Here is an 11,030-nt window from a genome sequence, read left to right on the forward strand (position 1 = left end):
ATGGACCTTAGAGGCTAAAATACATTTTAATGTTCTGTTATAGCAGGAGGAAAAGAAGAAGAAGAGGAGGTAGGGAAAAAACAAGAACAGAATAATTGTTGGATTAGAACCTATCTGGTACTACTGTGCCTGGTTTAAATTAATGAGGGCTGAACACACAGATGTATACATTTAGGTTTTCACATTTAATTATGGCACATTGTAAGCAGTAGTTTAGTGAGGATGAATCACCCACTTTTTATGCTGCCGGGGTTGTTGTTGCTTTTCTTTTCCTTCTTTCTTTAGACTTGTGACCTGATCTCTTTTCTTAATGGCAGCGTGTATTTGAGGGAGCAATAAGCCTTAATGTTGTTAGCAGATACCGTAGAGAGGTCTAGCTCACAGAGGGTTGGAGGGCTTCTCCTTTGGAGTATGGCCTGGCAGCACAATATGCATAGGGGAGTGCTTTCCAGTGTTATGACCTTGAAGTCTTTTCATGTGGACGGCCTTGTGTGGACGGACGAAAGGACAGACAGACTGCCTTGAGATTCCTTTTGAAACATAAGGGCACGATAGGGTAGCAGTGTAAAATTTCCGTAAAAGTCTGACTGCACATACATCTAATGATTTGGACATAGGCTGTCCTTATGTGAAATGTCCTGGTGTGCCGCTACGTATGGATGTTTAGAGGTGGTTCAAATGGAATGTGTGGTATTTCATGTACAATTAAAACCTTTGCTACTTTTTAATGTTATGCACACAATGTGGGCATATGATATTTATCGAGCTTAGAGATGATCTCATTACCATATGAAATTGAAGAAGAGAGAGAAAAAAATCTAATTAAAAACAAACCGCATTAATTTGAATAAATGGTTCAATGAAAAGCGGAAAAACATGTCACGCACACCTGTTTTTCCCGAGGATCTACTAATAAAAGTTGCAATGTGTTGCCTACTAACCATCTGTACTTTGGTTTACTTCGCTCATCGGTTTGGAGGTGATATTTGGAGAACAGCTGTGGATGAGAAGACAGAGAAAGACAGCAATACAATCTGTGATCTCTGTTTTGCTATGGCCTCTCAGAGCACAGAAACACATTGCTAGCACATTAAATATTAGGTATGTTTGAAACTGAGTCAGTGCAGGTGTAGTTTTTCAATCAATTTACTAATTTTAGCAACGACAGAGCTAGTGGCAACACAAGTTCATTTTTATTTGCTTGCAAGAATAAATGGCATTGCAATAGCTTGATATGCTAAGGAGACTAATCCCGAGTCTAACTTTCAGAGGAAGTACACCTGCAAGTATTCACAAATAGCTTCTCAGGGAAGTCTCTTATCTAATAGTCGTACTGGATAATGCAGAGAAGAGCTCCAGTAGAATTGCTTGTCTCATGATAACTTTTCTGATAGATTTCAAAAAGCTGCTTGTTAAAGGAGGCAAGTTGAAACTGAGACAGAAAAAAAGTGACATTTCAAAACCTGAATCAACGTCGATACTTTGAACAGCTTGGTCTTACCTCATTTCCTCTGGTCAATTTGGAGATGTGCGGTGGAAATGAATTAGTGGCACCCTGGGTATGGGATTGGCTTTCCACACGGCCTCAGTGGCATGTTGTGTTGGAGCTTGCTTTGCCTGTCTGGCATCACTGCAATTTCCATACACACACAAACAAACACACACACACGGCAGACAAACAGCCTGCCAGCCTGAGCTTAATCCCCTCCTATGTTGGGGCCATAAGTATGTGGGATTCTGCCTTCAAACCGTCATGAATATGGTAATCTAGAGGAATCACAACAAGCAGTTACTTCTCCACTTAAGCACTTGCCAAGAGATCGCAAGGGGCCTGTGGTGGACGTCTTTCTTCAAGCACACACAAACATATGCACACGTACACACACAATTGGGTAGGGCTACGGAGATGTATGGATAAAGACAGAGTGATCCCTCTCTCTCTCCCTTTCTCTCTCTCTAGCTATCGTGCTCTCTCTCTCTCTAGATACCTCTCTTTCTGTCTTTTTCTCTCTCTCTCTCTCTGTTTCTCTCTCTTTTTCTCCCCCTCTCTCTCTGTCTCTCTGTGCCCCCCCCCCCTGTATCTCTCTATCTCAGTTGCACTCACAAAAACTGTCCTTCTTAAGGATCAAAGACTCCTCTGGCTCAAGTGACGTCTGAATATCAAAAGTGTACCTTTGGTCTTTGGTATAGGCAGGCATAGGTTAGAGGGGACATGTGCTTAATAATAATTTATTCAACTTTTAAAACGCAATTCATGACATAAAGAAATCTCAAAGCTCTGAAAAGCAACAACAAAAAAACAACAACATCAATAATCATCATGAGTAGATTGACGGTCAAGAGACTGAAGGGTGAGAAAGTTCATGGCTTGATTAATATCTTGTGTTTATTATGGATCCTCATTAGTTCCTTCCAAGGCAGCGGCTACTCTTCCTGGGGTCCAGCAAAATGAAGGCAATTATAACATTTTTAAAACATTACAATGCATTTTCTAACAGATTTCACAACACATTAAGTGATCAATGAGGTCACTGTAGTGGTAAGGGACCCTAACTGTTGACCGTTTTAATTAGAATGGAAAATATTGATTCATCAGGCAATTTTTCTTTCTTTTTTTTGTCTGTGCATGGTTTCTGGAAGATCAGGACTGCTGTTCGTGTGAATGTCCCAATTATCTATGGAATACAACATTGATGCTTGAAAATGAGACATGACTTGATGTTTGTAACGTGATATTAGTTATATCAGACAAACATGAATGACCATACTGTTCACAGAGAACTATGTTTTTTTTAAATATAAAAAGCATAGACTGTATGACTCCAAGTCCCACATCTATACAGTAGAATGTCTGTACAAGGGCTGTAGCTGTATTTGGATGAAATCGTACACCCTTGGAAACTCATTTTCAAAGATTTTCTCAAAAAACAATCATAGATTTGTATTTTTTTTCTTTGAGAATGTTATTGTGTTTTGGCTGTTATTCTTCTCTGAAACAAAATTGCCCATTTCAGACAAGCCTTTTAAGTGCTTTAGGTAATGTTCTCCTGTAGCTGCATCACCTCCATCCCGCCAACACGTTGTTTTCAAGGGCAATAGCTCGCAGACAAGCAGCAACCATTTTGAGTGAGCAAGCAATTCCTGTTCATTGACACGGTAATGTCTTAAGCCAGGAAGGCGAATGAATATTTTTGCAAATATATTGCATGATTTTACAGTAGAGGGCCTACAGGAGATGCAAACGGGAGTAAACCCACAACAATAATCTCCCTGAAAACCACCCTCCATGACCGCCATCAGCTTGTATTTCACTTTTAAAAGCCAAACAATTTTTCAATATCACGTCCGATGCACTGCACAGCACATGGGGAAAGAGATGTAATTTCAAACGGGAACTGAAGCAAATGTGGTTTTATTGTACTTTTTTAGTTTTTGACTTTTTTTTCTTGTTTTTGGGGAAAGTGGGTCATTCACTTGTAATCCTGTACACTTGCTGTGGTGTACAGGAGGAGGGGGAAAAATCTAAACGCTGTACAACACTCAATAAGCCCAGGGGACTCCTCCAGCTTGATACAGTTAACGTGTAAATGTTGGCCGAACGGATCTCATTAATTTCCCAGAATGAAAAACAGTGGCCACTACTCCAAAGCAAACAGTGTTCCTTTAATGCGGTCAGTCTGTGGCTCTCCAATCCTCATCTCATCCTCGTCTCATTCCTGTCTCATCCCTGTCTTGCTGTCTGTTTATTCTCATCTGATGCTTCTAATGAGGCACATCAGTGATGCTTCAGTACTCTGTACTGGAGGTGCAGCTTAAACACTCATCAGCAGTAAGTAGACAAACAACCTCTCTCTTAGGTCAACAAACCTGTCAACATATGGTCAAAGAGGACACGAGACAATATTACAAAGAGATACAAAAGATTGATACAAGTGAAATGGCATTGGTAGACAATAGATGCATAAGACATGTCATTGGTAAAACATTTAAATTAATTCACTCTTACAAATTGTAATCTATTACTTTGTTATTGCTAAGATAATTGGAGAGTTATGAATAAGTAAAAATGCTTTTGTAGAACCATATTAAACTATCAAAAACCATCAATAGCATGGTCACATCTATCTTTAAACACTTTTGATTAAAACCAAAATTACTTTTCTAAATGAAAAAAAGTGGTCAGTCATATTTTACCGGAGGAATAAACTAAAATTGATTTACTACAACAAGTTTCACACCAAAAAGCTATCCTGGAAAGCCAATCATTTTTCAGAATTTCACTACCTCCAATATTAAGTTACAACTGAAGCTGTTAGAATTTAACAACTAACCTTCAGCCTTCTATCAATCCTACTTTAAGAGTTTACCCAGCTTTGGACCCTATCTGCTTGAGAAGAAAAAGGTTTTGGCCGACTACAAGAAAGCAGTGAGAGACTACGTTGAGAAGACCACAGTAGTGGAGGCCAATGGCACCAGAACGTACACCCCCAAGAGACCAGTCTCAGCTGTCAAGGTAAGAGAGAAGAGAACACCCCTTAGTTCTCCCATAGTACTTTGAAATATGTTTTTGATGTAGAATGCATGCCCAATACATTGCTTCATTCTTAGTAGTATGCTAGTGTAGTAATGTAAGATACAGTACATGACTGAGACCAGGTCATTAGATCAATGTGTGTTGCCATAGAGATCCTATATATATAATATGTTCTGTGTGTAATTATTTAGTGTTGTCTTGTTCCCAGGATGTTATAGCCAGGGCTCTGAAGCACATCGGTGCGTACGGGGAGCTGAACAACACAGAGCAGGTCGAGGCTGTTATAGATGAGGAAATGTGTATCAACTGTGGCAAGTGCTACATGACCTGCAATGACTCTGGGTACCAGGTACATACTGCACTGTACATCCCCTCCATTTGTTTGAAGCACACGCTCACTCAGAGACACACGTGCTCCGGGAACAAGTCTAATCAAAGCCTGTTTAAGGACCAGACTGGCCCTTACTGTCTCCTGAAAAAGGGATGCCTTGTGACAAGGCCTAGTTTTCATTATAGTCACAGTGACGCACATTAGTCTCTCGCTCTCTGTGAAAGTACCTCTGTCGGAGGAAGGAACAGTATGACAGTTTTATTAAAGAAAGAATCTCCTCTTCTTCCCTGGTAAATAAATGTCCCCATTATCTATCAGCAGAAGTATTGATGAAGTAGCACGGACTGTTCCATCAGAGCTCATTGCCTGTGAGTGGATCTCTGAGAGGGATTATGTGTTAATAATGGTTTCTAATGAAGACCGGCATTCATCAGGATAATGTGTCTCCATCAAATAGGTGGTTCCACACACACAGACACTTTTTTTTATATACAGTACCAGTCAAAAGTTTGGACACATCCTACTCATTCCATGGTTTTTCTTTATTTTCACAATTTTCTACATTGTAGAATAATAGTGAGGACATCAAAACTATGAAATAACACACAGTAACCAAAGACAAGTGTTAAACAAATCAAAATATATTTTATATTTGAGATTCTTCAAAGTAGCCACCCTTTGCCTTGATGACATCTTTGCACGCTCTTGGCATTCTCTCAACCAGTTTCATGAGGAATGCATTTTAATTAACAGGTGTGCCTTGTTAAAAGTTAATTTGTGGAATTTCTTTCCTTCTAAGTGCGTTTGAGCCAATCAGTTGTGTTGTGAAAAGATAGGGTTGGTATACAGAAGATAGCTCTATTTAGTAAAAGACCCAAGTCCATATTATTGCAAGAACAGCTCAAATAAGCAAAGCGAAACAACAGTCCATCCTTACTTTAAGACATGAAGGTCAGTCAATCCGGAGAATTTCAAGACCTTTGAAAGTTTCTTCAAGTGCAGTTGCAAAAACCATCTAGCGCTATGATGAAAGTCATGACGACCGCCACAGGAAAGGAAGACCCAGAGTTACCTCTGCCGCAGAGGATAAGTTCATTAGTTACCAGCCTCAGAAATTGCAGCCCAAATAAATGCTTCACAGATTTCAATTAACAGACACATCTCAACATCAACTGTTCAGAGGAGACTGTGTGAATCAGACCTTCATGGTCAAATTGCTGCAAAGAAACCACTACTAAAGGACACCGATAAGAAGAAGAGACTTGCTTGGGCCAAGAAACACGAACAATGGACATTAGACCGGTGGAAATCTGTCCTTTGGATGAGTTTACCCAGCTTTGGACCCTATCTGCTTGAGAAGAAAAAGGTTTTGGTCGACTACAAGAAGGCAGTGAGAGACTACGTTGAGAAGACCACAGTAGTGGAGGCCAATGGCACCAGAACGTACACCCCCAAGAGACCAGTCCCAGCTGTCAAGGTAAGAGAGAAGAGAACACCCCTTAGTTCTCCCATAGTACTTTGAAATATGTTTTTGATGTACTGTAGAATGCATGCCCAATACATTGCTTCATTCTTAGTAGTATGCTAGTGTAGTAATGTAAGATACAGTACATGACTGAGACCAGGTCATTAGATCAATGTGTGTTGCCATAGAGATCCTATATATATCTATAATATGTTCTGTGTGTACACTTAACCAGTATGGCTACCACAGCATTCTGCAGCAATGCGCCATCCATTCTGGTTTGCGCTTAGTGGGACTATCATTTGTTTTTCAACAGGACAATGACCCAACACACTTCTAAGCTGCGTAAGTGCTATTTGACCAAGACGGAGAGTGATGGAGTGCTGCATCAAATGACCTGGCATCCACAATCACCCGACCTCAACCCAATTTTGATGGTTTGGGATGAGTTGAACTGCAGAGTGAAGGAAGACCAGCCAACAAGAGCTCAGCATAATATGGGAACTCCTTCAAGACTGTTGGAAAAGCATTCCAGGTGGAGCTGGTTGAGGTCATTTCAAGTGTGCAAAGCTGTCATCAAAGGATGGCTACTTTGAAGAATTTAAAATACAAAATATATTTTGATTTGTTTAACACTTTTTTGCTTACTACATGATTCCATGTGCGTTATTTCATAGTTTTGATATGTTCACTATTGTTCTACAATGTAGAAAATAGTGAAAATAAAGAAAAACACTTGATTGAGTAGGTGTGTCCAAAATTTTGACTGGTACTCTATATATATTTTTTTTCATTAATATTGCATACAGGGTTAGATGTAGATGTCCCCTGAATGATTTTCACAACAATATGTTGAAGACATCTGTTGTAAATATGTATTTTATTGCGCATGGACAATAAACATAAAAGGGTAAATTATGTATCAGCATGATGAATTGACGGCAATATGCAACACCATGCAGTTTGCATGAGGGCAATTTATACATTTTCAGAGCAAGATGATTTAAATAGAACTCAATATTATTACGAATCCACTGTGATAACAGAATACACAATATGCCTTGTTTGATGTTACAGTGCAGAACACATTGGTCTACTAGCTACATAACATGGATTCATTGCGGGGCTTCCTGTGCTAGCCTAGCATGCTAAAACCATGTCAATGATGGTCGATGGCAGCCATTCCAAACCTTATAGCCTTTGCTCTCTCTCTCTCCCCCCTTTCTCACACACTCCTCTCTCTCTCTCTCTTTCTCTCTCTCTCTCTTTCTCTCTCTTTCTCTCTCTTTGTCTCTCTTTCTCTCTGTCTTTCTCTCTCTTTCTCTCTTTCTTTCTCTCTCTCTCTCTCTCTCTCTCTCTCTCTCTCTCTCTCTGCAGGCTATTTCGTTTGACCCTGAGACCCATTTCCCTATAGTTAACGACAGCTGCACCGGCTGCACTCTCTGTCTCAGTGTCTGCCCTATCATCGAGTGCATCAAAATGGTTACCAGGACAACACCGTATGTGCCCAAGAGAGGCCTGCCTCAAGCCGTCATGCCCGTATGCTGAAACTAAAGGATGGGGAGAAAAAAAAGAAGAAACAATAACGTCCACCAATGTCTGTTTGACAACATTGATTCCTCTGCTTTGTAATTGTGCTGTGAAAAATTACCTTGATTATATGAAAATAATTATTAGTGTGGATAAATAATTGCCTTATATATTCCCAAGCCAATTATCTACAAATAATCAACCGGGTGGCAAAACGTGGCATTATTTCTAAACAATGGTGGTGTGGGGATGTGTTGTTGTTTTTGTCGTTGAGTTTTTTTTCTCTTCCCCGTTGTGTCAAGGCTGTGATAATGAGAGTGAAGGTGGAAGAGAAGAGGGGAGGAAGAGAAAGGAGGGAGGGAGGAAGAGAAAGGAGGGAGGAAGAGAGAGGAGGGAGGAAGAGAAAGGAGGGAGGAAGAGAAAGGAGAAAGGAAGAGAGAGGAGGGAGGAAGAGAGAGGAGGGAGGAAGAGAAAGGAGGGAGGAAGAGAGAGGAGGGAGGAAGAGAGAGGAGGGAGGAAGAGAAAGGAGGGAGGAAGAGAGAGGAGGGAGGAAGAGAAAGGAGGGAGGAAGAGAGAGGAGGGAGGAAGAGAAAGGAAAATAATGGATGTTTATGCGTCTGGGCTCTATCTGACAAACTGACGCACCAATGCTACATTTCCTAACAAGCTGCGTGGATGGCAGTCGGACCACAAGCCCAGAGCTATGAAATTAGACATTATATGTTGGGAGGGATAATCAGAAGGATCAGAAGTTGTAATGAACAGAGATGAATAGGTGATCGTGACAGCCTGAGGTATTCCACCTGTGAATGTCCAGACAATCTCCTCTCTCTCATACCATATCAGAACTGGAGGTCATTGTTTCATGTTTATCAAGCACTGCATCTGTTTAGTTTGGTTCCTCCAAGTGTTAGCTACAAGCCAGCTTTACTTTTAGTTTAACTTGCCATGCACTCCCAGTGTTAGCTACAAGCCAGCTTTACTTTGAGTTTAACTTGCCCTGCACTCCCAGTGTTAGCTACAAGCCAGCTTTACTTTGAGTTTAACTTGCCCTGCACTCCCAGTGTTAGCTACAAGTCAGCTTTACTTTTATTTTAACTTGCCCTGCACTCCCAGTGTTAGCTACAAGCCAGCTTTACTTTTAGTTTAACTTGCCCTGCACTCCCAGTGTTAGCTACAAGCCAGCTTTACTTTTAGTTTAACTTGCCTTGCACTCCCAGTGTTAGCTACAAGCCAGCTTTACTTTTAGTTTAACTTGCCCTGCACTCCCAGTGTTAGCTACAAGCCAGCTTTACTTTTAGTTTAACTTGCCCTGCACTCCCAGTGTTAGCTACAAGTCAGCTTTACTTTTAGTTTAACTTGCCCTGCACTCCCAGTGTTAGCTACAAGCCAGCTTTACTTTGAGTTTAACTTGCCCTGCACTCCCAGTGTTAGCTACAAGTCAGCTTTACTTTTATTTTAACTTGCCCTGCGCTCCCAGTGTTAGCTACAAGTCAGCTTTACTTTTAGTTTAACTTGCCTTGCACTCCCAGTGTTAGCTACAAGCCAGCTTTACTTTGAGTTTAACTTGCCTTGCACCCAAGCTTAGAATGTATTCTACTATTACTACTAATACTATTTGCATCTGTCTGTGGTTATGTGGATTACACATTGATTGTGTTAACTGTTTTTTTTGTGTGTTTTTTGACCATTTCTCTTGATTTGGGTGTGTAATTGTGAAATCGGGGATCTTTGTTGTATTACGGGCCAGGGGTTGTTGTAACTAAAAGGTCAGATCTTCCTGTGGCTGTTTCCAGTTCAATAGATATGAAGAATAGCTGTGATTCACTGGGAGCTCACTAAAGGTCAGCTGTGACTAGTCTCATCACAATAAGTACCTGCTACTCGCCCATGGTTAATGTATACCTACACTACCGTTCAAAGGTTTAGGGTCACTTAGAAATCTCCTTGTTTTTGAAAGAAAAGCACATTTTGTCCATTTAAAATAACATCAAATTGGTCAGAAATACAATGTAAACATTGGTAATGTTGTAAATGGCTGAAAACGGCAGCTTTTTTAAATTGAATATCTACATAGGTGTACAGAGGCCCAATATCAGCAACCATCACTCTTGTGTTCCAATGGCATGTTGTGTTAGCTAGTACTGTATGTCATTTTAAAAGGCTAATTGATCATTAGAAAGCCCTTTTGCAATTATGTTAGCACAGCTGAAAACTGTTGTTCTGATTAAAGAAGCAAATAAAATGTCCTTCATTAGACTAGTTGATTATCTGGAGCATCAGCATTTGTGGGTTCAATTAGAGGCTCAAAATAGCCAGAAACAAATAACTTTCTTCTGAAACTCAGTCAGTCAGTCTATTCTTGTTCTGAGAAATGAAGGCTATTCCATGCGAGAAATTGCCAAGAAACTGAAGATCTCGTACAACGCTGTGTACTACTTCCTTCACAGAACAGCACAAACTGGCTCTAACCAGAATAGAAAGAGGAGTGGGAGGACCCAGTGCAAACCTGAGCAAGAGGACAAGCACATTAGAGTGTCTAGTTTGAGAGACAGGCGCCTCAAAAGTCCTCAGCTGGCAGCTTCATTAAATAGTACCCGCAAAACACCAGTCTCAACGTCAACAGAGAAGAGGCGACTCCGGGATGCTGGCCTTCTAGGCAGAGTTCCCCTGTCCAGTGTCTGTGTTCTTTTGCCCATCTTAATATTTTATTTGTATTGGCCAGTCTGGGATATGGCTTTTTCTTTGCAACTACCTAGAAGGCCAGCATGTTTTCAAACATTTTTCAAACTTGCATGCCTTTTAAAACATGTACAGTATACTTACATGCAGTGACCTATTATTAATGTATTTATTTTTTATTTAAATAATACAGGCTTACCCAGAAAAGCCTTAATACCTACCCAATACTTACCTGAATACTTACCTGAGATCCAAACCGCCGTGTGCCCGGTGTGTCGCTGCTCTGGAGAAGACCTGTGCGTAATATTTTTTGCCCGCTCCTGTTGGACGCTGGAAACAAACACAAGCAACATCCACAACCACTCAACCACCTACTCCTGAAGAGCAAGTTTCTATACCCTATTTTTTTCTATAGAAATAAATCCCTCCTCAAACCCTTACCCTAAACCTGGTCCATATCCTGTTTCCAATCCTACCCCCTAAACCGT

The 11,030-nt window shown here is 40.6% G+C and overlaps 1 protein-coding gene across 4 annotated transcripts in view; it reads left to right on the forward strand.

The window, feature by feature from the left end:
• The window catches only part of LOC135522682 (dihydropyrimidine dehydrogenase [NADP(+)]-like), a 229,926-nt gene extending 219,804 nt beyond the window's left edge, over positions 1 to 10,122 (forward strand). For 2 of the 4 annotated variants that reach the window (XM_064949178.1, XM_064949180.1), the window contains 3 exons: positions 4,361 to 4,513; positions 4,743 to 4,883; positions 7,708 to 10,122. In XM_064949178.1, the coding sequence (XP_064805250.1) occupies positions 4,361 to 4,513; positions 4,743 to 4,883; positions 7,708 to 7,878 (465 nt within the window). In that variant the 3' untranslated portion in view covers positions 7,879 to 10,122. Of the gene's footprint in view, positions 1 to 4,360; positions 4,514 to 4,742; positions 4,884 to 5,183; positions 6,588 to 6,646; positions 6,866 to 7,707 lie in introns of those variants that run through there. The other 2 variants (XR_010452715.1, XM_064949179.1) reach the window with 2 other exon arrangements.
• Positions 10,123 to 11,030: the final 908 nt, after the last annotated feature.

This window comes from Oncorhynchus masou, chromosome 30, assembly GCF_036934945.1.
Source record: "Oncorhynchus masou masou isolate Uvic2021 chromosome 30, UVic_Omas_1.1, whole genome shotgun sequence".
Taxonomy (NCBI): domain Eukaryota; kingdom Metazoa; phylum Chordata; class Actinopteri; order Salmoniformes; family Salmonidae; genus Oncorhynchus; species Oncorhynchus masou.